General features: G+C 44.0%; 2 protein-coding genes across 2 annotated transcripts; both read left to right on the top strand.

Moving 5' to 3' along the window:
* The first annotated feature begins 131 nt into the window (after positions 1 to 131).
* ccdc6b (coiled-coil domain containing 6b) lies at positions 132 to 10003 on the top strand. The gene is given in 11 exon segments (XM_048987131.1): positions 132 to 468; positions 1040 to 1043; positions 4490 to 4548; positions 4551 to 4624; positions 5306 to 5434; positions 5640 to 5743; positions 5999 to 6159; positions 6622 to 6778; positions 7396 to 7496; positions 8997 to 9118; positions 9477 to 10003. Coding segments are annotated over 11 exon segments (1359 nt in total). The 5' UTR covers positions 132 to 203; the 3' UTR covers positions 9660 to 10003.
* A 7091-nt stretch (positions 10004 to 17094) lies between these two features.
* On the top strand, positions 17095 to 23658 carry slc16a9b (solute carrier family 16 member 9b). The gene is made up of 6 exons (XM_048987123.1): positions 17095 to 17341; positions 18207 to 18412; positions 19715 to 19858; positions 20329 to 20424; positions 20576 to 21433; positions 21772 to 23658. Exons 2-6 carry the CDS (start codon positions 18208 to 18210, stop codon positions 21954 to 21956), a joined length of 1488 nt encoding a protein of 495 aa, XP_048843080.1. The 5' UTR covers positions 17095 to 17341; position 18207; the 3' UTR covers positions 21957 to 23658.
* Positions 23659 to 24668: the final 1010 nt, after the last annotated feature.

The following is a 24668-nucleotide window of genomic DNA, read 5'->3' as shown; positions in this document are numbered from 1 at the left end:
TTTAAAAAAAAAGGCCCAACGGGACACGTCTGTGTTTTCAACTCTCTACCGCTGGGGGTCGCTCCTCTGCCGCACAGATGCAGTTCCCCTGTTTGACGGGCGGGGTCGCTCGCTGCGTAGCTCTCCCCCCCTCTCACCCTCCCACCCCCAGGTCCCTGCCAGACTTGAATCATTGCGCCCTCGCGCTCAATCACTCGGTGATCATGGCGGACAGCGCGAGCGAGAGCGATACGGACGGGGCCGGGAGCAGCACGGCCGTCCCGCAGTGCTCGTCCTCGTCAGCGTCCGGCAAGTCGGGCTTCGTCATCTCACCGTTTCGCCTGGAGGAGCTGACCAACCGACTGGCCTCGCTGCAGCAGGAGAACAAGGTGCTGAAGATCGAGCTGGAGACGTTCAAGCTGAAGTGCAAGGCGCTGCAGGAGGAGAACCGGGACCTGCGGAAGGCCAGCGTCACCATTGTGAGTAGGGGCCGTGTGACGATGATTTACCCACCCGGAGCGTCTCCTACACGCAGCCACAGAGACGCGCGGCTCTTTATGCGCTTATTCCGTGCGTTTTCGGGAGGCCAGAGCTGGTTCTGAGCGTTTAAGTCGCGGGCAGCGCTCCCCTTCGCCGTAAACAGGCCCTCCGCGGTGCCCTCGGAGTTTCCCAGCCACACGGCGCCTAGGCTCGTATCGCCTGGCCGCTGCGACTCTCGGTAGCCGGCCGGAAGGCTTCTCCTCCCCCCGGTGAACCGCCTTTGTTGACTGGCCGAAACGCTTGATTCTGGATGGCGTCCATCCGTCGTGCTAACGGGCGGATAACGGGCTGCCGCAAGCCCGTCAGGGTGATTAGCCAGTTAGCCAGGCAAGCTAGCGAAGCTGCAGGGCGCCGGCCAGTGTCCGCGGCTTCCCGGGGGCCTCGGCGCTGTGGGCGCCGTCTGGTATGCGGCCCAGGCCCCGTTTTGTCGCAAAGTACTGACACGTAGACCGCTGAGAGCCGTGGGCCCGTCACCTGGCTGCCTGCTGGTCCCGCTAGCCGTCCAGCTAACGGGCTCCAGCCGAGTCCTCTGGTCTAAGCTGCGGACAATAGCGCGTCTTACCGCCGGGCTTCTTTTCCGCGGTCTTGCCGTGTTAGTCACAGCGCCGTGGTTATTTAATATCTTAAACATGGGTAATATCATTTGATAGGTTTGAGTTGCATTTCTTTTTTGGGCAGCGGGGGCAGAAAGATGAAACAGTGACCGTGGCCTGTCCCAATGTTACCCCTGTTATACAGTACAGGTTGACACCTTACCCAGTATATCTATACCCCAGTAGTGTACTTACGGCTTTGGCACCTTTTACAACATGTCAGTTTCCCAGTAGTATACCTGCAGTTTTGGCGTCTTTGCTAATACGTCTATACCTCAGTAATGTACCTGCAGTTTTGGCTCTTTACCCAGTATACCTGTACCTCTTCACTATGTGTATTGCCAAATGCCGGCTGTTTTTCCAACACCATTGGATGGCTATGCTGCTGTCCTCAGACATTAAGCAGCACAGTGCTTTCCATGCCGTCAGTGATGTCACCCGTAAATACTCCCTGACTTTGGGAAGTGCGTGCCTCAGTCCCAGTGTTGCTGTAAGTACATGTAAGGTCACCAAACCACTTGGGCGTTCTCCTTCACCCCACACGAGATAGTGGCATCTTTTTAATTCCCCAGTGGAGCGTTAAATACTGCATTAGGGGGTGGTGATCAGTGAGTATGGGATGTCTAAATCTTAGACCGGTGGTTTGGAAGTGAAATTTACACCACCAGCAGTTGGTACGTGTTGAAGTGAAAGCAGAACGGTGGATGTTGGTTTGCAGGGGCTTTGAGTCATTGAGGTGTCCGAGACCATCTGGAATCACTGTCTTTTTGCTTGGAAGTTTAGCATGTATTCATTGTGAACAAAGGCTGGCTGTCATAACAAAGAAGTCTGGTGGATGCCAAGTCCGTCTTCGTCAGCTGCTGAAACGCTTTCATTGTGTGTGTGTGTGTGAGTGTGTGAGTGAGAGAGAGCGTGTGAGAGAGCGTGCATGCACATGTAGACGGATGAACGGACAGCTTCAGAGATTGTGAGACATCCAGAGAAGGCTATTGGTCAATGCACACGTTGTACTTGCGCCTCTATGTAAGAGAATTTCCCTTGGGATGGATGAAGTTTGTCCTATTTGAGTGGACGTCACCTTTTATATTTTGCCTGGAACCCGAATTTGCCGGCCAGCTTGCTGAACACACAAGGATCTCACAGAGGGAGTCTCCTCTTGCACGCCCTGCACCCTACACCCTGAAAAATAAACAGCAGACTTATTATTCACGCTCATGGCCGCTAAGGTAAGTCCTTCACCTCAACATGAATCTGTCAGCTTCTAACCCATGAATGGATCATTTGTTTCTTTTTCCAAGCAAGTTTTACACAGAATGTTTGTGGCTGTGTCCAAAAACGATCAGGTTAACCAATTTTATCCTTTTTTTTTTTTTTTTTTTTTTTTTTTTTTTTTAAAATCAAAAACCACTCAATGCACTGTTACATCTTACCTCCCCATTATGAATGTTTTTGGGCCTGCGCCTCATATTGGTCGTCTCATCCTCAGGTGCTGTATTTAGGGGCTAGTGCTAAAGAGCACAGCACCTGCATTTTAATGAAGCACTTGTCATCCTCGATAACGAGCTGCGTGACATTCTTTGTCCGCTCATCCTCTCATCTTGCGTGTTGTGATGACGTTGTCTGAGCTCTCTAATGCGTTTGAGTTTCTTGCTCATTTGGGTAAAACTACAGGGTTAGAGCCACAGATCTGGACGTTTGGGCATTTCCAGTTGCGTGCTGAATCTTTGTGACGTCAAGGTTGTTTTCTGAATAATCAAATACATAAATTAGGTGCACTTGGAGTTGTAACAATGTCTTTCTGTAACCCGCAGAACATACTGTGCTTACAATTTTGTGCAGTTCAGTTTTTAACATGATTTTACATGGGAAATACCATTTGCCTGTAGCTTATTTATCAGTATGCCTACTTAATTTCCTCTCTAATATAACAAAATAGATATTGTTTTTGATGTTTTTTTCCCCCCAAATAGTACTGCCTGGAACTTTTGGTTTGCCAGGAGGGCCTTTATTGTGGATTTGTATTCCAGGAGAAGGAAACGTTTTAGGACGTGTTGTGTAACTTGGTGCTAAATAACATATGAAACTTAATTGAATCGAATCTTCAGATTGTAACCCTTCACGGGAAGAAATTAGGTTGTTGCTCTGTGGTGTCTGCATTGTTGTGGAAGTGCCTTTGGAAGGAACGCTGGTGTGTGTCTCTGCTTCATTCTGTTTCATGAAAAATAGCTACAGATGGTGCATTTTGCCGTCCAGATACTGGACTTTCCCCCGTAGTTGTAACTGTTTATTCCTGGATGCAATTCTTTCCTCTCGCCCGTACGTGTCCTTTTTATTTAATGGTGCCGTTGTGAAATGCAAAGAGCCGAAGTCCCAGATGGGTGGGTTCGGTTATCCTGTTTTCTGACAGCTTGCGTATAGACATTGGCTTGGCTTTCCCAGATAGCTACAGGGGAAGCAGAGAAATGCACACCGGAAGAAGTATTTGTAGTGTTATTGGCTTGAATCCATCATGGGGCCAGTTTAGGAACAGATGGATGGCTGCTTGAACCCTGTAAAGGATAACAAGGGTAACTGAAGGTTTCTGTCCAAAAGGTTTAATCTTCACCTAAGTGGTGTGGCATTGAGAACCTGTTTTATTTTCTCCTCAATTGTGAGATTGTGGTGGGATTGGCTTCCGCCGTGTTTAGCGTGATTCGAGTCCAGGTGGAGGACTCCACCTCTGCCTAGTCTTCAAAGAAAGGCTTTGCTGCCAAGTTAGAAATCTCTTCCAGTGCCTGTTGCTTTGGTCCAGCCCATTCTCAGAAATGCTGAGTCAAGGTTAGATACTTTAAAGTTTAAGCTCATTTCAGCAGTGAGTATCAGATATACAGGCTTGTGCTGTGCGCTTCCTAGAATACAGCCATCCTGTAATGGCTTTGCCCTTGTTTGTACTGAACATTAATGTCTGTACTAAAGACATGTCCATTGGTTTGAGAGTCGTAAAGTAGGTTTTTTTTTATGTTTGTTTTTTTTTTTGGATGCCAACAGTTAAGAAGAATCAGAGTGCTTTTTGTTTTAGAATGTGGCTGTTCTCAAGTAATTAATTCATATTTCTGATACGGGTGTGGCATCGAAGGTTTTTTTAAAGGTGAAATCGTGGTTTATTTAATGTGAAACGTGGAGAAAATGATTTAATGATCCACTGAACAGAAAGTAGCCTGCTGGATACCATTTGCACACACAAATCAGGCTTTTGCACTAGAGTTTGACATCTGCAGAATATACTTACTGGAAAAAAAGGTTTAAGCGAAATACACGGTTGTGTGACATTCGAACCGTTGTGTTGGCTCCTGATGCGGAAGCGTGTTTTTTTTATTATTAACAGCAAGCGCGGGCAGACAAGAAGAGGAATTCATCAGCAACACCCTGTTCAAGAAGATCCAGGCTCTACAGAAAGAGAGGAAACTCTCGCCGTCAACTATGAGAAAGAGGAGGAGTTCCTCACCAACGAGCTGTCCCGAAAGCTCATGCAAGTAAGTACCAGGCTTCTGGCAGTGGGCGTTGTGTTTTTCAGAAGGCAACAGGTAGGAGCATTCCAGACTGTTAAATGGTGAATTCATGTACCGTGGTGCGCCCCCTTACCCTACATTCAGAAAACAATGACCAACAGGTTGTTCTATGAAGCAGGATTCTCAGTTACCTGGGTTAAGTTAAGCTAGAAGTAATGATCGTCCAATAAGATTTTAGGTAAGGAGCATTCCTATTGGACAGTCATGAATTCTAGCTTAAGTTAACCCAGCTAACTGACGTCCTGCTTTGTGGAAGGCCCCCCAGGTCTTTGGGTGAAAGTGCTTGTCTTGATGAACAGTGTCAAGCTGAGCTCAATCACCTGCGATGTGGTGAAACGTGTTCAATATGCATGCAACTCTTACCAGCAAAAGCAGCGTTTGCGTTGAGATGTTTTTCTTCATTGTCACTTGTGAAACTCAGCAGGATCGGGAGCCCAGTACAGAGTATAAAGTGAGTTCAATGAGGGCAGGTCATCTAACAAAAAAAAAAGATTCCTAGCACTATAAGTACAGTTTTTAAATGTTTTCTCATGATTCAAACGAAGCCGCAGTTTGCCTCTAACTGGTGGAGGGGACGGGGGTTATCTTCCAGGCTGTTTATAACTGTTGGATTGGCTTTTCCTTCCCCTCATTGCTTCCTTCCAGTTGCAACATGAGAAGGCAGAGCTAGAGCAGCACCTGGAGCAAGAGCAGGAGTTCCAGGTGAACAAGCTGATGAAGAAGATTAAAAAACTGGAGAACGACACCATCTCCAAGCAGCTGACGCTAGAGCAGGTCGGCCATCCCGTGATCGAGCTGCCCCCAGTCCCCGCGGCAATGTCGCTCTGATTTTTAACCGTGTTTTCGCACTGTTTACTTCACTGTCTGTCTGACGCACTCCATCTCCGGTCATCTGCTGAGTCTCGGAGGGGAGGCTGGTGAGCTGTCAAGTTTGGAAATTGACTCTCGACGGCCGCCTGGTCTTTCTGAATGTCTCCAGCTCAGACGCGAGAAGATCGACCTGGAGAACACCTTGGAGCAGGAGCAGGAGGCTCTCGTCAACCGGCTCTGGAAGAGGATGGACAAGCTGGAAGCCGAGAAGAGGTCTGTGTTCAAGGTCGCATCGGCGATCACGCTCGCCTGCACTCAGCATTTCCAGCCGTTTCCAGTTTATTTGATGTGCTAATAACTGGGGCAGTTTTCTCCATGACATGAATCTTTCTGCAGTCTTTAATTTGTATAAGTGTCAGTCTGCTGGTTGTTTCAAAAGAATTCTGTGAATGAATGATTCAAACCCACGAGGTCGTAGGATTTGGTTAGTGGGGAAAATCCAAAATCGGCTTCTTTCTCAAACTGCAGGATCCTGCAGGAGAAGCTGGACCAGCCTGTGTCCGCCCCGCCATCCCCGAGGGACATATCCATGGAGATCGACTCCCCGGAAAACATGATGCGGCACATTCGGTTCCTGAAGAACGAGGTGGAAAGGCTGAAGAAGAACCTGCGCACTGCCGAACTGCAGCGTGCGTAGCAGCGCCCGGGTCGTCTCGTCTGCGTTTCCGTGGAAACTCCATAGCCTTGCCCCTGAGTTTGATTGCATTTCCTAAAATAGGCCTTGGCAGAACTTAACATCAGCCTTATAAGTCAACGTTTCCCTTTCTTTAAAAGGGAATGTTTTGCAGTAGTCCTGCCATTACTCTCAGTTGCCACTAGATGGAACTATGACACTGGCTGATTTCACATAGTCACATGCAGCAGAGAGCCTGATGGAGCCCTAAGACTGGTTTCCTTACCAGACGTTACTTTCATGTGGCTGTTCTTTTGTGGCCGTATTGGGCTTGGCGACGCGTGAGCAAAGTCGCACTCTGTCTGCACCGTGTCCTACGTAGCCTTTCTGAAGCTTCGCTAGGCTCTAGCTGTGTGTGTGTGTGAGTGTGTGTGGATTGGAGGTCTTATTGCTGTGTGGGGCCCCTGTCTCTCTAAAGACACGGAGAAGCGAGCCCAGTACATCGAAGAGGAGCGGCACATGCGCGAGGAGAACATCCGTCTGCAGAGGAAGCTGCAACGGGAGATGGAGCGGCGCGAGGCACTTTGCCGGCAGCTTTCTGAGAGCGAGTCCAGCCTGGAGATGGACGATGAGAGGTACAGCGTCCTGGACAGGTCCCGCAGTGCCCGGAATGTCACCCCTGAAGTGTAATCTTATCCTGCTGTTCAGCTGAAGCATCATTCTTTTTGTTAGACTTTCAGTTAGTTTCCAGGGAGGTGTAGACTGCACACTGTATGCTGGAAGGGTCTGAATGCAGTGGGGGGGGGGAGGTGTATAGAGGATAGTATTAAACCCCTTCAATTGGACTAATTTGGTGGGGTTGCCAGCAATCGAAATAAAATGAAATACCCAAGTATCAGCAAGTAGATGGGTAATGTTCAGCTGGATCTGGTCTGCAGTGGACTTGCTGCTGTGAGTGAGACTAAAGCTTAATTTTGAGGTCTTCCATGCCTGGGGTCTTAGACCTGCCTGAACTAGCTGTGTGCATAATAAGTAGTGTGTTATTTTGAAGGTATTGCCAAAAAGCAGTGTTCTTGCATAACTGATGTAATGGCCAATACAGGCTTGTTAAAGCCGCCGTTTTGTCGAATGAGTCAGCAACAGTGAAGGCGTTTTTATATATGTTTTGTGTCTGGAGAATTCGGGGGGGAGTGGAGAGGGTGAGGTGTTTCTCAGCCCATTCGTTCAGCTGGCCTCGCCTTTCTTCCCGTAGGTACTTCAATGAGATGTCTGCACAAGGTCTCCGTCCACGGACGGTTTCAAGTCCAATCCCATACACGCCCTCTCCAAGTTCAAGCCGGCCCATATCGCCGGGTATGTAAACAAATTGTTTAAAAGTATAAGAATTTCTACTTTCGGAATTTTGTTTTTTTTGACTTTGAGGTCTCTAGTTGCTGACTGTCTTTTTCTTTATTTTAATTTCTTTTAATCAAAGTCAGCGAATTTGGACATTTTCAGCAGTTCCAGTCATATGATGAGTAGTGTTGGAGAGCAGATTCTTTGTTTTGGCTTAAAATTGTTCTTGATTTATTCAGTTTTTCTTCCTTCATGCATGGGGACACTCACTGTTTAAATATCCTTTTGGCTGAAGTAGCAGTAGTTCACCATCTTGTTTTATTTTAGATCGGCTGAAACATTCACTTTCCCGATTTTTGTTTTTGGTGTGAAATTGCATCAAATCATGCTTGTTCTGTTCATACGGAATACAGTCCATTCTCCGCTTCCTCATTTCAGTCACATCACATCTAGGGAATAGTTTCCTACTATTCACAAGTAGCTTTGTGCCTTTGGAACTAACTTTTCTCTTGTCATGGCCCCATGGGTTTATGGGAAATAGAGGCCCATATTGGGGGGGGTCTCTCTGAAAGATAACATTGAAAAATAAAACGCAGCTCCGGCGACACTGACAATGACGTCAGTAGCACTTTCTGTCTCTTCACTTTGCTCCTGATTGTTTTCTAGATACCAGATGTTTAAAGGACGGAGAGGCAACTCCACACTTTCTCATTGTGTTTTCAACGTCACGCATTGTGCCACTTGAGTTTCATCGATTGTTATTTGTAGCACCTGGTAGAAAACACTTGCGTTGTCATTTCTGTGCCGGTTGTAATATTCAGGTTCGTTAAGATGGCATTCCGATTAAGCTTCGAAGGAGTTTAGCAGATAGAATGTAACACGGTGTGTATTTTGAGTTCATTCTATATTGCGAGGGTCATTCTAGGCTATCAGGGCATCAAGTTCATGCAGTTGCTTGTAAAATTTTCACCCCTCAACCTTAGCAGATATGTTTAATTGTTAACCATCAACTAATATTTATTACATAATTACTACAAACTTTACACTGCTATCTAGCAGGTGTACTTGCACCGTGGAGTTCCATTTTCCATTTTATCTCGCATTTGAACATTTGGGCCAATTGTACTTTTGGTTGCTTATCATCCGTAGAAAGTACATTGTTACTCATTTATACACTGGAGAATCTTTTTTGACACCTTACCCTCAGTCTGTCAGGCCTTCTTGATCTCACAGGCCCGCATACCGAGCCACTTCCCTGCCTGCCGTACCGCCCGCAGAGCATCAGGACCTCCAGCCAAAAATGTTTGTGTGTCCTAATGTTTTGTGCCAGTGTATTTTTGCACTTCTAATTTTGCCACCTCAGTTTCACAGGATCCAAAAATAACTATTCAAACAAGGCTGACAATGGTCTGGAAACGGGGCCGTGATGTGGACCGCGGCCCGCTACGTCAGATTAGTGGTATGCTCACGGCCCGCTGGACGGCCTCGGTTTTTCACGTCTGACTCCATCTCTCCCAGGGCTGTCATATGCACCTCACACGGTCGGCTTCACTCCCCCGGCCACCCTAACGAGAGCCGGCTTGCCTTATTACAACCCGCCTGGCCTCCACGTGCACGTGGGCTCCTCGCACGGCGTGACGGTAAGTTCACTCCTCAGTATGCCTCCCCGTCTCAGTGCCCGCGATCGAAAGGAGGTCACGTCCTTAAGTTCTAAGAAACGTGCGCTGCTGGTCTCTCGGAATCTCCTGGAGGTGCCGGTGTTTCGTTAGAGGAATAAAGATTGAAATGTCTGTTACATACTTAGTTTTCGTTTTTTGGACTGCGATGTCTTGTGTGCCTGACAGCTGGATGTTGCCTTCATTGAATTTATTAATGAACTCAAGTCTTGAGGCTATTGGAGGAAGTCGGAGAGCCCTGACGCGCCTCCGCCACCCCCCCCCCCCCCCCAGAGACCGTCCTGCTCGTTTGCAGAACCTCTGTCTCTTGTGCTCCCCCCAGAGGCCGTCTCCACGGAGGAGCAACAGCCCCGATAAGTTCAAGCGTCCGACCCCTCCACCCTCCCCCAACACGCAGCCCGGGACTCAGCCGCCACCCCCTCCGCCACCGCCGGTGCAGCCTGCACCCAATCAGCCCCACATGTCCCAGGCGGCTGCCACTTCGCAGTCTCCGTTGCAGCAGTAGTGCATGGGCTCTGCAGCTTCAGCCAGAGTGGACTTGACAGAGCGCGTTACTATAAAGCCAAAGGCTAACCTTACAAGTATGGAATTGACTTACTTGCACTGAGATTACATAAGTTTCACTGTTAACTGTGTTGTAAATGTTTGTTTAGAATGCAGCCGGTGTTGTGGCACTACAACACTAAACCTAACAACATTCTTGTCAGTGCTTACTGGAACAACGCGTGTTTGGTATATATATATATATATATATAAAAATATATAAATATAATTATTTTCCCCCTCGGTCTGAAACATTTCCTGCTCGGTCTACAATATGGTATTGCAATGAAAAGTTCTAACGCTGAATCTCAATGGCTTTTAAGTTTCATTTGGGGGGGGGGGGGGGGGGGGGGGGGAGGGAACCTATATCTCTCTCTTCAGCTTGGCTTGAAGGCAGAAGTGGTAAAGCGTCTGTGTGTGAAGGACTTGTAAGGTTATTTTGTGTTTTCCCGAGCACTGCTGGCATTGGCAGTGACGTTACATGCACAAAGGTACTGAGAACACTGACTATAAGCAGTGACTGAAATGTACAATCTCTTCCTGTCCGAGACTTGGGCCGAAGTGTGAGTTTGGCATTCGCCCTGGCATTTCCTGTTGGAGAAGCAAACCCGCCGTTCTCTGTACAAACATGCCGCAAAATTCAGATCAAGTGAAAGGTACTGAAGTTTAATGTGGGTTTTTTTGTTCCTTTTTCTTTGGGGGGGGCAGTAATGTGCATAATTGATTTCTGTTGTGTGTTTTAATTGAGGAATCTTCCAGAACAACGCAGGTGATTATAGAGGGCTATTCCTCCAGTGGGTTTCCATGTCTGGAAAGGGATGCTGTCGTCTGTGTAGGATTGTCTTCGTGGTCAGAATCGTACTCTGAATGGACGAGCACACTAATGCTCTGTCTCAGAATTTAAACCGATTCAGCATTGCGGAAACATGAATGCTTTATACTTCCTGCAGGAAATGCGAGATGTATCGCTTGGGCTGTGCTGATTATGAGGAGAGAGAGTCATGATTAGTGTATGCTGCTTGCAGGGTTTTTCGCGGAGTTTCTCTGCTTAATCTGCTGCCCGTTACATACAAACCTATCTGAATCCGTTTCACCTAAAAGCAAATTATATACCATATATATGTTAAAAAATATATATATATATATATATATATATATTTGAAACCAGATTTCTCATCACAGATATGCCATATGCAGTCAACTACCACCACTGTGATTTTGCAGAATATTTACAGCATAGCACCATCCACATCTAAAAATAATACTGCTGCAGCATATAGGCCTTCTTGCAATAATGGCATGAGAGAACATTCTATGTTAGGGCAAGTGTATTTTTTTTTTGTAAGATGCAGAATTTGTGAAGGTGTCATTTTAAAGTGTTTGAAATCTCAGCTGTAGTTAGTACTTGTGAATGGATAGTCTTAAGACTCACTTCCCTCTTTCGTGTTGATGGTCGACCTCGGCCTCTTGTGTTGTGAGTTTATTTGGGGGGGGGGGGGAGTAGGTTCTCTTGCTTCCTCTACACCTTTTAAAAGCTCAAAAAAAAAAAAAAATCAAGCACTTGCACCGATTCATGTTGAATTACAGCTACACGATTTAGGCAAAAACAAACAGAAAAGTAGTTCTTAAGCCATTCAGGCGCAGATATTTGGCCACTTGAAATAAAGTTCTGAGGTTGAAGTACCCAGCTCCCCAGTTGCACCTCGTTGTGACCCCTGTCCCGGTATTAACGTGTCATTCTTTGGGACTATTTCATTTGACCCTTGGCTGAGGCATGTAGCTTTTGTTGGCCAGCGGTGGTGAATTTAGTTACAGAGCCCAAAAGCCCAAAAAAACAGGCAGTTTTTTTTTTTTATTTATTTAAAAAAAAAAAACTAGCATCTTGTTTTCTTTTCAAATTTTATTTTGTATATATACTCATGGAGGGTTGGGGAGAGAAGCTCATTAACCAAGGAGTTCATGAACATTTCAGAGCTCAAATTTGTTCGGTTGAGTATTTTTTTGATTGAATCCTGTTTGCTGTTGTGAGGGTTGCTTCTCTTTGAGACTGTTGACAAATGAATGTAAAGTTTGCTCATGTTTTACTGCTATCATTAATGGATGAAATGCCCTTGAGCCTTACCTCACTGTGGTATTGCTACATGTAAGCATTATCTAGCTTTTTTTTTTTCCCTACATCGAATAATTAAAGCCTTAATCTGTGGTCTGAGAGGTGCTTTGGATATATATGCTTTTGTAGTTCCTGTGTTCAGCCAGCGTTTGGCTTGACTCTGGTACATTTAATACCGAAACGTTGTGGTCACCACATCCTCAGCTGGAGAAATAGCAGGGGAGCAAGCGAAGGAAGCAGTCCCGGCGGGTTGATCCTAGAGCACATGCCCAGCGGTGCCGCCCCGTACCAGATTCAGCCCAAGTAACCTTCTGCTCCCGCTCATTTCATATGGGTAAATCTCAAAGTCCTGCACCTACAACGCAGTTTCATTCCTGCACAGGCATTTACATCCATATGGGATGTCCATCAACAAGCGCATCACCGACAAGTGCATTGATGGTTCGAAAAGGCTCATTGTATGGTCGTGCCAATTTGCCTGTCAGAAATCACTCCTCCCTTTGTACCTTCATTGCACACTTTTTTTTTTTTAATGGACATTCATTCACCATTTTCTTTTTGCAAAAAAACAATCATTCTGCAACATTGAAACTTGGCATTTCGCTTCTTAGTTTCATGGTTCATACGTAGACTTTTCAGTCTCAACTCTAAACATACTACATTCACAGTTAAACTAGGAAAGTTTAGTCTGCTTTTTTTTTTTTTTTAAAGTAGTTCTTCAGTTCCATATGACATTCATCTGTTATGACATACTAAATTCAGAAATTCATGCCTGAAATGAACCATCCCAAGATTTGAGTGACTAGCCTACAAAACTGTGTGCATGTACTTTGGCCCCAAATCTTGTAATGAATTCTTGATTTAGTAAGAGGTCAGCTGGAACAAAACAATGTATCAAAGACTAATGGCAAGACCTTCCCTTATTTTTAAACCATTGTGCTTTTTATATTCCTTTCATTGCAAAGGTAAGTACATGGCTACTTATCAATATCACAATGTTTTTTGTTTTTCTTCAAGGGCGGTTTTTCCATTGATGTGCAAAACTCACTGGGCAACTTCTTGCGTAGTTAAATCTGTGACGTTGCTTGGTGTTTTCGGCATTTCACTACTCAAATGATCGTTGAATTCCTCTGCGTATGGTACTCACAATCTTATAGCACGAGCGGAATAAATTAGGGCAATTGTTTCTCTAAAAATTGTCAGCCAGTTCTGAGAAATTATTTTAAGTGGTATTTTGTCTCAATAGAAAAATCCAGAAATGGCTGCATCAATGATTAAGGTACATAATGCATGTTGTCCAAATCCATTAGCTGAACTATTTTCTTTTACAAATTGTTTTACAGTTGTTTTGTGCATTATTATATATTTAATGTCACTATGAATTTCGTGGATAGCAAATTAGATCCCTGTTAAAGAAATTGACGGTTTAATTGGGTCAGTGCGTTTTAGTATTATCCACATGGAAGCTGTTTTTAAATAGAATGAATGAGGTCTTTGTATTGTCTCTTAGAATGCTGCATTTCTAAATACTTAGACCTGTAGTTAAAATGATAGATGTATAGGTAAATGTGACTTTCCCTGTCAATGTGTTCCCAAAACCTGCTCTCACCATGAGCCACCCGCTAAACATAACCAAGGAGAACTGTGTTCCGGGTTTTGTTGTATCTATAAGTTCTAAAGAGAGGATATATGGTCAATAAACCAACCGTGGAAACTCATTTTTTTCCCCCGATCATGTAAGATCCATTTGTTTCGACGTTTATGTGTTTTTCAGAATGAGTCCTGTACTTGCAAAAAAAAAAAAACAGTACCCTTCTGGGCTTGATCATTTGAGTATCATGGTATAACTCGCAGTTAGGCAGCTGGTCTGGAAAGGGGAGACATACGGGCCCGGTACTATTTTCTCTGAAGCTCTACCTAAGCTTCAGAGCAATTACACGAGTGCCTAAAGATCCAGAAGAAACCTTAATGTTTTTCTAAAAGTACTAATTGTGTCATATTTTGTGAACCATCCCCTCATTTCAAAGCAGAAGCTGGTAGAGGTTACTTTGCAATGCGGTCAATGCTCGTGTCTGTTGCAGGTCAAGTGTGTGTTCTTCGAGCAACTGCTGCCAACACTAACATTCAAGTACAGGACCCTCTGTTCCCCAGACAGCTCCAGCCAAGTGGGATCACATCCACTGAACTCCGTTTTCACTAATCGAAGTTAGTGAAGTTATATTCCCAAAGTCAACATTTACACCAGTAGATGAGTGATTACAAGTAGCATTGTCAGGTTATCACAATTTGCCTATTGCTGAACGCCAGCCCTGCAAATGTCTGCACACCAGAAAAATCTACAAATATTTGATCTAGATCTCAACAGCTTTTGTGCAACATAATAGTAATTGTAAACAGTGGATGATCGACTTATGAATCTCATGCCTTTTCAGTCACTCATTTTAAGAATTCATGATAAACATCTTTTGAAAGAGATCTGATATTGTTTCCATCTCAGTCACAGAAATCGTGCTGTGAAAATAAGTCCCGGTTCTGGGTGCCTCATGTAAAACGCCTGCTTGGAGTGCAGCTACCTTCCCAGCAAAAGGCAATTATTCCATCTGTGCTCCAGGGGCAAAGGTTGTCGGCTTGGTGAATGTTAACATGACAGGACAGACATCAAGTCATCCCAGCAAAGCTTTGACAAAGATTCAACTACTAGAGAGTGAGATAAATGTGAATTTTATGCAAAAGGTTCATGCCGTATTCATGTTTTAGTGCAATACTCTTAACTATGGTTATCACCTTCATAACCCCCTTGATTTCTGGGTACCCAGGTTTTGGATGCTTGCTTAATTCAGTAGAAATTGCTGATTTATTCATTGCTTTTTTTATTTGCAAAAATCACATTAGAAGAGCTGTAGTTTTAAGTAAATCATTTATTTCAAGTGGTAATAGAATTATGTTAGGTTTCAGTTTATAACAGCTTATAAATCTAACAGCTTCAATGACAAATAGTCTCATTGGGTCATTTTTATTAGTAAGACCTTTGCAATAACATAAAATACCAAACATTCTTGTTTAGTCTCCCTATGGGAGCCAGTGACTACAGTTGCCATGAATAGCAAAGGGGTAAACAGGGAACTTAATGAGTTAGTCAAAAGAAATGGCACTTAAAAAAATGTCTGTGCATAAGGTATGTGGAGGTATGTTAAACATTATTTGTCAGTAGACTTCTGTTATAAAATCAGTATATTTGCAGCGTTTTAGGTATCCCAAGACATTCTGTGCACTCTGTATATAGCACAGATAGGCCTGTAAATGACACCTTGGACATATGCCACCTAACTTGACTGCTTTGACTGAATCAGGGAAAAATCTATCTTGGGAGTCACTTTAAAAGGACGTACTTATTAGTTTCAGAAAACTGTCGAGCCGAATCAGCGTGTGTGACTGGTCCATACCTTTCTGTTTCAGATACATTTAAAAGTGCAGCTAAAGATTTAATTTTGGGCAGGGGACACGGACTGACAGTCAGTCAGTGCAAGATGCCGACATACATGCATATATATATATATATATATATATATATATTATATATATATATATATATATATATATATATATATATATATATATATATATATATATATATAATAAATAAATAAATAAATAAATAAATAAATAAAAAAAGAGAGAGAGAGTGTCAAAATCACCAGACCGGCTTACTAATAGGGAAATTATACCAGGTCTGGTCAATCCTATAGCGTCAGCTTATCTCACATTGTCTCAGTCCATGAGCGCTACACAGTTTTGCTTGCAATTGGGGTATCAAAATTAATGCAGTTAAAGCAAACGGTATCAAAAAAATGTACTGTAATTTGTGATTGCTTTATTGTTTTAGTAGGGCTACTATTATTAGCTCGTATTATATTGTGATGCCCAGCAAATGTAGACTCCAGAGAAGCAGGCAGAAAGCGAAGCAGCATCTTGACATACATCAGACGTTCCCATTGACAGCCCATAAAAAGCCTCACACACTAGATTTAATAGCAACAATTTACTAACTCTGGACACATAGGTAGGATTTTGTGATTGTCATTGTTGACACACCACAGCACACAGCAACATTTAACACTCTGCATTTAACCCATATGTGACAATGTGTCATAGCAGGGGGGAGTGCTTGGGGGCAGTACCTTGCTCAGGGTACCTGAGTGGTGCCTTATTGGTCGGGGATTTGAATCTGTAATCTTTCAGTTATAAGTGGGCATCCCTAACCATTAAGCCACCACTGCCCACAGGCCCCACGACCCTCTATAGGTAATACACAGCTATACGGTGGGTACACTGGTCTCTACACTAACATTACAAACATTGACGCTATACATGACATTATATATCAGGAACACGTGACACACGGAACAGGGCACTGACACCAGCGAGCATGATGGGAAACATGCAAATTGGCTCCTGTTAGCGGAAGGCAGCTCGCCGATGCTATGTTATTTATTGCGTTATTACACTTCTTAAACAAAATTAAATTATGAGAAATCTTCATTTTCCTACTCGTCCTTCACTTTACTCATTATTTGCTAATTTATTTTTGCATCGGATAGAATGGTCTGGGGGCCGGCGGTGAAGCTTATTAGGGCCCCATGTGGACTATCGGAAGCAGCAAACACTTAAGAAGCGTGGAAGATTGGCAACTGAATTCTTATAGCGCTCAGAGAAACCCTTCTTTAATAATGTCCCGATCCCCCACCCCGAATTGACTGCATCAACATCAATACCAGCCTAAATCGATTATTTGAACAACTTGTGCGTTAGTCCACACAACTTTCCCCCCGAGGAACTGGTAAGATGGATGGTAAAACGGTCTTCAACTAAAAGAATGCTACACATTTTTCAACGGATATATTACATATTTCCAATAATTTTCCATTTCCCTGGTTTCGTCTGGAATAACAATATAAGCCCAATAGATTCAGCGACCTGCAATTATATGACCGTCATTAACATAAATAATGGTAAAAGACCAGTTTGTATGGGATTTTAGATTTAGGTTAAGGAAAATAAGTGGCAGATGGGTGATAAGTGATACCCATCACGACCGCAAAACAAAAAGTAATTCTTTACGTGCCCCCCCCCCCCCTCCTCAGCAAGATAATAAAAAATTAAGTGTAATGCTTTGATCATGCTTGGGACAACGAATACAGAAAAGCATCGTATACATCGTATTTCACCCGGACCAGCGAGAACAGCTTCAAACCGGTTTCCAGCGCTGGCAACAAAAGCGACACTTAACTGGGCTCCAGTCCAGTGCGCTCTTCCTCGCCGGTGATGGTGGTTTCATTTAGTCTAAAGGTTTAACGCGAGATGGCTGTGTTTCTTAGACCTTACGCTGCTCCTAAATGACAAATTTAGAGAAACCCCTTTCTTTAGCAGTATGATAAGAAAATCGAAATTTATTATTACCGGTCAAGCTCGTCAGCTGCTTTACCCTTGCCTGGGTCACAATAAGTAAACTTCAGCAGGTGTGCACGATCGGAAAGGTAAGGCACAGTGACTGCGGATAATAATAAAATAACTGTTATGAACGGGATTACAGGAAATCTAACAATTTTCGTTCATATCTGGTTATGTACTTCAGTATGTTGTTGGGAAAAGTATGTATATATATATACATAAATAAGAATAGAGCGCTTCAGAAAATTTGTATAGTTCATCTAGAGGGATGCACTACGACCTTTTAAAGAAAACATGGACATATTCCGCCGAGTAGCCTATTAGACATAATTAAGAAATCGCTTAAATAATAAGAAATACTAGCAATCAGAAACCTGACGATGTACTTAACCTTCCGTCCGCCGCAGCGCGGATGGTTCGGAATCACGAAAACGCAGGGAGGGAATAAGTTTGTAACACTCCGTTTTGCCATCATTTACACCATTTACATGGGAAATTTGGCTCGAAGTAACAGTTCCCACTTTGATACATTTTCTGGGTTTTTATCTTTACTATGCCACCTGCATTATTCTGTTTTTCAGAGTTTCAGAACACGGCATCTGAAGTCGTCCGTTTACAAACTGTACTTTGAATTAGGCATGTTGCATGACACGCAGGCAAATTTAATGCAAAGTAGCACTTGTATGCATGCATGCGTACTCTGCATGATATAAAAGCCTGGATGTGAGTAAAAAGTACGCGCGATGTATTGCGACTTAGGCAAGACAGTTGACCTCTCTAACTGACAGGCGCATAGGGTAAAATATCTGTGTATCTCTTCAGCGCGGTTGTCCTGTTGTTGTAATTGGTAATGTGGCATGTATTGTAGTTGACTGTCTTCCTTTATCTGGATGGTTGTTATTTTAGCTTTTTTCTTTTGACACTGGGAATTGTGTTGTGATTATCTCACAGGATGGAACCGCACAGCACAGACAAAGCTCCAGATGGAGGTTGGGGTTGGATCATTGTGTTGGTGTCCTTCATGGCCCAGCTGCTTGCATATGGACAGACACAGGCTGTCGGAGTTCTCTTCCCAGAGTGGCTCACTGTCTTCCAGGAGGGAAAGGGACTGACGGCTTGGGTCGGGTCTCTTGTGTCTGGTATCGGACTTGTTGCCAGTGAGTATGTTGCTGATGTTCTCTTTTTCCATTACATTGTCCGGTACCGGAAATACAGGAATTTACCAATCACACAAAAGTGGGCAGAATTGTAATAAAATTAAGGTGACACTAAGATGCATCACTTTTCAGTACAGCTATTCACCAAAGAAGTAGGTCTGTTTGAAATTGCAGGATATTTATTGACGCGGCAGAAGCCCTAATATGCTGCAATTGGCAAAGGATAATTGCTACTCCAGTTAAGAGTCTGCAAGATCCATCAAGAGAAGGGATCAACACCAGCTGCATCAAGGACTGTAAACTCCATCCATACATCGATCCATCATGCAAAATTCTGGGTTACTGAGTTGCTAATATTTAGTACCATATGTGATTGACCATTACCCTTAGGTGATTGGGGGTTATAGTGCAAAAAAGTCACTTTTAATGGCTGACCTGTGCAATTTTCTTATCTATTGCTTCAGAACATAGTAATAAGCACTTTGGTTTATGATGAAACAGTCGCCTTGATGTTCAGTTACGTCCCCTGTCTGGTGTGCTGGGTAGTGTGTGTGCAATGCTGACTGTGTGATTTTTTATTTTTTTGTTACGCTCGTCACACGATGGAGGCAGTCTGTGGAGATCACAGATACAATGCACTATATTCGAGTGGACCCTCTCATTTCAGGAAAAGCAGATCGACCGTTAGATAATGTCACAATATTAATATTAAAGGGTTGCTGGAAATGGTAGTGTCCATTGGTGGCAGATTTTTCAATTAATCCATTTCTCCTGGTGTGTCGAGCATTCTGTTTCACGTTGAGGGTGCAGAACAGTGATGGCAGCTCTTTTGTTGTTCTTCCCCATTACTTTCCTGGAGTCTCTTCACTTTTTTATCTCTGACTGATGGATTACGTTGGCTTACGTCCTAATGGTGGCCATATCTTATTGCATACACACATACAAACAGCCCTGAGACCTGAAAAAAAACTGTCTACACTGTTAGGGAAAGGGGAACTGACCTGGTATAGGTTCGTTCCTCAAGGTACAAATGAGCACCCTTATCCCCAATGGTACAAAATGCGAGTCCATTCTCCCTAAGTTGGAGGAGAAACCCCAGGAGGCATTTAGGTGAAATACTATCTCAATTACTGGAATCCTGGTGGAATGGTTTCTTGTCTGCGGGGGTTTCCAGGCTTGTGCTGCCCAGTATGGCTATGGTTGGAAGTTTGGTGTGGTTTGGTATGGTAGGGTATGGTGTGGTTGGAAGATCGGTTGGACGTTTTTCCCCTGTTGGCATCTTGCTTCTCTGTCTCCCCCCAGGTCCCGTGTTCAGTGCCTGCGTCATGAACTTTGGTGCGAGACCCGTCACGATCTTCAGCGGCGTCATGGTGTCGGGCGGCCTGATGCTCAGTGCATTCACCCCTAACGTCCCATTCCTGATCTTCTCCTACGGAACTGTCGTTGGTGTGTGCAGCCGTCCTGCCTTTAGTTTTGCTTTTTTGTCCTTCGAGGTCACAGTGTCTGGTCAGCGATGATGTCAACTCAGCAAGCATGTGAAAATGTGTCCAGAAAAAAAAGCACATTGATTTCCACGTTTGATTGTGTAAAATACCTCGTTAATTAAAAATACCTTAGTAGCATTGTTTAGCGCGTGTAGGTGATACCAGGCGTATAGAATAATAATTTTCAGCTCTGTTGCAGATATTTCAAATTGTTACTAAGTAATGATTCAAAGAGCTTCAAAAAACAGTTATCTCGACATCCATCAGGACTGGAACTGCCCAGCCAATTACAATATTCCTCTATATTAGGTTTCTGTATTGTTAGTCTGAGATACCAATCTTGAAATAATATGTCACGCAAGTTCAACCATCAGATGATTTTACTCCTTACGGTTTGATACTCTTTTTAAATGCTGTTCCCTTTTACTACAGGGCTGGGCTGCGGCCTTGTTCACGCTGCTACAGTAACCATGACCTGCCAGTATTTTGACAAGAAACGTGGTCTTGCCCTCGGAATTGTAACTACGGGTACCCAGCTTCATTTTTTTGTGCCTTAGGCATTTCTGGAACCATATTGGGCTTTTCATTTCTGTGTTTAACATTCACATTTTTCCAGAAACATTCTTATTACATATGAATGAACTTATGTGAGTGTCTAACAGATGTATGTGCCTTGCAGGGACCAATGTTGGGGGATTCTTGTATGCCACTGCTCAAGTGGAGCTCATGGAACTTTACGGACTTGAATGGTGTCTGCTGATCGTTGGGGCCCTAGCTCTGCACCTTATAGCCTGTGCTGGTCCAATGAGGCCTCTACACGTACCGGGCTACTTCCTAAAGCAGAAAGCAGCACTGCAGCGAGCCCAGGAACAGCTCCCTGCCCTGCCGGAGAAACCCCCTGTAACAGTATACCCCATTAATGACACGGGGTCCGATGAGAAGTGCTTGACAGCTTCCAGCCCAAAGTTTCACAGCAATGTGGAAACGGCACACAATGAAAAACTGTTTATTGGTTACAACCTGTTGAAGGTCATCAAGGATGCACAGCAGGCCTACTCCAAGTACATTAATGCCACAAGCCGGTTCTTACAGGATCGGGTCTTCGTGTCCCTCTGCTTTAGTCTCTTTCTCTTCAGCCTTGGGGCCTCACCTCCTGTGCTGTTCATGGAGGACGTGGCCCAGAGCAAGGGGCTCATCGAAGACATCAGCGTTATACCTCTGGTCTCCATCGTGTCCATCACTACCGGCCTGGGCAAGCTGGTTCTGGGTGTGATCGCTGATGTCAGGTGGATCAGTGTCATGTATCTATACTTATTCACGCTGATTGGCGCGGGAGTTGCCCTTCTTGTCATTCCCACATGTGGAAGCTACATCAGCCTTCAGATTATCTCGGTGGTGCTGGGATTTTTCTCAGGTAACTGGGGTATCACGCCCTACATCACCGCTAAAATTGCTGGGCTTGAAGCACTAAGTCAAGCCTACGGGATCCTGATGTTCTTCGGTGGGCTTGGGACTATGCTCGGTGCTCCGGTTGTAGGTAAGGTGCTCACTCCCATCTGAACTCTTACTGTATCTTTGTGGTGTCAATATTTCAGTTCCAATGTGAAAATATGTGAGCTCCATATAGACTAGACCAATGTTTTCCAATCCTGTCCTCGGGGACTCAGACAGTCCACATCTTTGCTCCCCCTACCGGGAACTGGGAGGGAGCAAAAATGTGGACTGTCTGGGGGTCCCTGAGGACCGGGTTGGGAACCACCGCACTAGACAATGTTTCCGTTTGATCAAATAATCAGTCCCCTGTTATGTTTTTATCTTCTCGAGGTCTTTGACTATGTGCTAAGACTAAAGTAGCTGTATGTTCTTCGCTTTCAGGCTGGTTCTTCGACTGGACGCAGTCCTATGACTTTGCTTTCTTCTTCAGTGGGGGATGCGTGCTGCTTGGAGGTTTCGGCCTTTTTCTGTCCCTGTTGCCATGCTGGGCCAAATGCAAGGCAGAGAAGCTGGAGTCTGATGGCGAGCACTCCGTGCGCTGCCAGAAAATCGCATCCGTGGTGTGACAGCCCACTTGCGCTAGAAGTGGCATTTCGACGGTACTTTTTTAGCTCTCTTTGTTCAGCCATCCGTCTGCCAGGCTTATCTGGTTCAGAGTCGATGAGGGGCCTTTCCAAGAAGCGCAAGGCCAGGAAACACCCTGGTCTGTCTATTGGTGGTGGCACACAATGGGCAATATAGAGACACCAGGTAACTGTGTGCCTAGAGCGTGTGGGAAAACTATAAAAAAATGGGAAGAACATGCAAACAGCACACCTGCAGAGGTTGAGAGAGGATTTGAACGCACAGCGCTGGAGGTATCTGGCTAAAGTGTGCTCCTTCAAAGGTTGAGGTTGACCACAGGATATGAACTCTTTATAATTTAATATACAAGGTTTTTATTATTACTATAGTTTTTTTCACTTGACCTTTTTTAAGATTCTGATATCATAACTGCCAGGGCCCTGCCGCACAAAGGCCGTATGTATACCTGTCTTATTTTCCTCCAACCTTCTTGCCTCAGTGTCACTCAAACAATATACATGTGCTAAAACGAGGCGTTGGTTTGCTTGTGTCTTCGGCAAATCCCGAATATCGCCACTGCTTTTAGAGAAAAAGCATGCCTACCACCAGTAAAGATATAAACCTAGGGTATACTACACTAAGCTTTGGAGTGACAGTTAGCGCATGCATCCCTTTGGGAACTGTGCTGTAACACGCTGCCTTTAGCTTAAAAAGGGTGCTAAGACATGATGTAAGTACTGCGTGGTGTGTACTGTAAGCTGTTTGTAAAGTGACACCAAAGGGATTCTTTCTTTTGATTGAGAGGGCTCTGTCTTTGGAATGGCAGAGGGGTGCGTGGGCTGTGAATCTCATCTAAGTCCTGACAGTTTAAAGACCGCAATGGAGTTAAAAGTGAATTCAGTTATGTGATTTTTATTCTTCAGTTCTGGCATAAATGAATAATAATTTGAGGAAAACCCGCAGTTGTGTGATGCTTTCATTTGATTATTTAAGATCTAAATGAAACGTTCCGTCTCTCAGATGTCTGACTCCTTGTGCCTTAAGAAAAATAACGTGCAGCTGTGATAATCTCACTGACTCCCCAAACACCAAACGTAGCTCAACAGTTTTGCCTTCCAGTATTATTAAATAGGCACCTATGCAATGTCTCTCAGTCTTGCTGATGTTTTTTTTTTTTTTTATCAAAACATTTTGCCATGTAAGGCATGTGATGAACTGATGAAGTGCAATTTTTCTGTTGTCTTAACTCCATAAAAAAGTTTTTATATATTGCATTTTGTTTATGTATATTCTGAAAGTCGAGTGATCACTTTTGTGTTTTGCCGCTGATTGAGTGTTGTCCCTCTGGTTATGTGGGATCTGTTTATGAAGCCGTTTGTGCATTTTGAAGTAGCTGTATATTCTGACATATTCATTGTAAATGTCATTATCCGTTCTTAAGGTCATAGTCAGCATAGTTTGAAAATGTAGCGAATGGTTTGAGTTTTAAACTTTTAAAACCTTTTAAACACTTGAATCTTCCCACTGTTATTTAATTTTTGTGAAGAACATCCAAGTAAACAGAGGTGACTATTGCAATTTTTCCCTCTTTTGTTAATCTTTTGATTGATTTCTTAAGGCGCCATCTTGAATACTTTCTGTGCATTGTGTTAGATCAGGTTAATTTTACATTATTCACCGACATCCTACGTATTTATGATTATGGTAAAAGTCCAGTCCCTGGGGTTATTCTATGGTCCTACTGAGGCAGAAGCAATGCCAATCTTCTGAACAAGGACTGCAATGATTTGCCAAATACAGCTCCTAGCAACTGAAATGTATGACTATATGATTTCAGTGCTCCTCTTAAGCTCTGCAAGGTCATGTAACATAAAAGCTATTACCACATACTTCTATCTATCTGTATATATAAACATTAGTTTCTAGCAGTATGCTACTAATTAATAGGTTTCCTTCTTGTTTTGTGGTTGGGTCTGTGTGTCGCCCTGTATTTTGAGTCATAAAAATAGTGTCATTCGCATGTACAAGTAAAGATGTCTATACCTAGATAATGTTTCTGAAGCAGAAATAGAAATTACTTCCTTAGGAATGGAAAGTCTGCCATTTGAGCATGTATGTCTTCTGGTGATGTTTTCCGACTGCATCTACCTGACCCTTAACTGGGTTTAAATGACCGTGATAAAACTGCAGGCAAGTAAAACAGCCCCCAGACTAACCATAAAGTGGTTATCGTTCCTCTGCTACGTTTTGTTTCAATGGACTGCCAAAGATTGACCTTCACGTTTACGTTTTAATCCTCTGAGTGATGGACCAAGATAGCCCCAACAGCATTTTAGCAAAGGCCAATGTTGGTCAATCCCAAGAGCTTTCCATCTCTTAACTGATACACGTCTTTATGCAGTGCTTCTCCACGACCTCCATGCCGGTTGGCGCCCCACGTGTGGGTGAGCCTATGGACGTACACATCCGTTGTGGTTAGCCGACGCAACGGTCCAGCCGCTCTGGATCCCACAAGTCACAGCAGTACTCTTCCCACGAGCCATGATGAAAAGCGTCGACTGTTTGCGGTTTGACAGCTGGGAAGCAGGCTTTCAAAAGTATCCCAAGAAATCATGACTCATTCTTTCTTCATTTTGCAGAGTGTTAAAGGCTGTCTTTTAGAATAGGAGCCCACTCTAGTGGTAGGAAATGTTTTGAAAAGCTACATTTTCCCC

Source organism: Brienomyrus brachyistius, chromosome 20 (assembly GCF_023856365.1).
Source record: "Brienomyrus brachyistius isolate T26 chromosome 20, BBRACH_0.4, whole genome shotgun sequence".
Taxonomy (NCBI): Eukaryota; Metazoa; Chordata; class Actinopteri; order Osteoglossiformes; family Mormyridae; genus Brienomyrus; species Brienomyrus brachyistius.
The sequence above is the reverse complement of the archived record's forward strand: the minus strand, read 5'-3'. Positions and strand labels throughout refer to the sequence as shown.

Coding starts and splice junctions, on each gene's coding strand:
- slc16a9b (XM_048987123.1), top strand. CDS start 18,208: ATGGAACCGCACAGCACAGACAAAGCTCCAGATGGAGGTTGGGGTTGG. Junction 19,859..20,328: donor CTCCTACGGAACTGTCGTTG/GTGTGTGCAGCC, acceptor CTTTTACTACAG/GGCTGGGCTGCGGCCTTGTT. Junction 20,425..20,575: donor CCTCGGAATTGTAACTACGG/GTACCCAGCTTC, acceptor TGTGCCTTGCAG/GGACCAATGTTGGGGGATTC.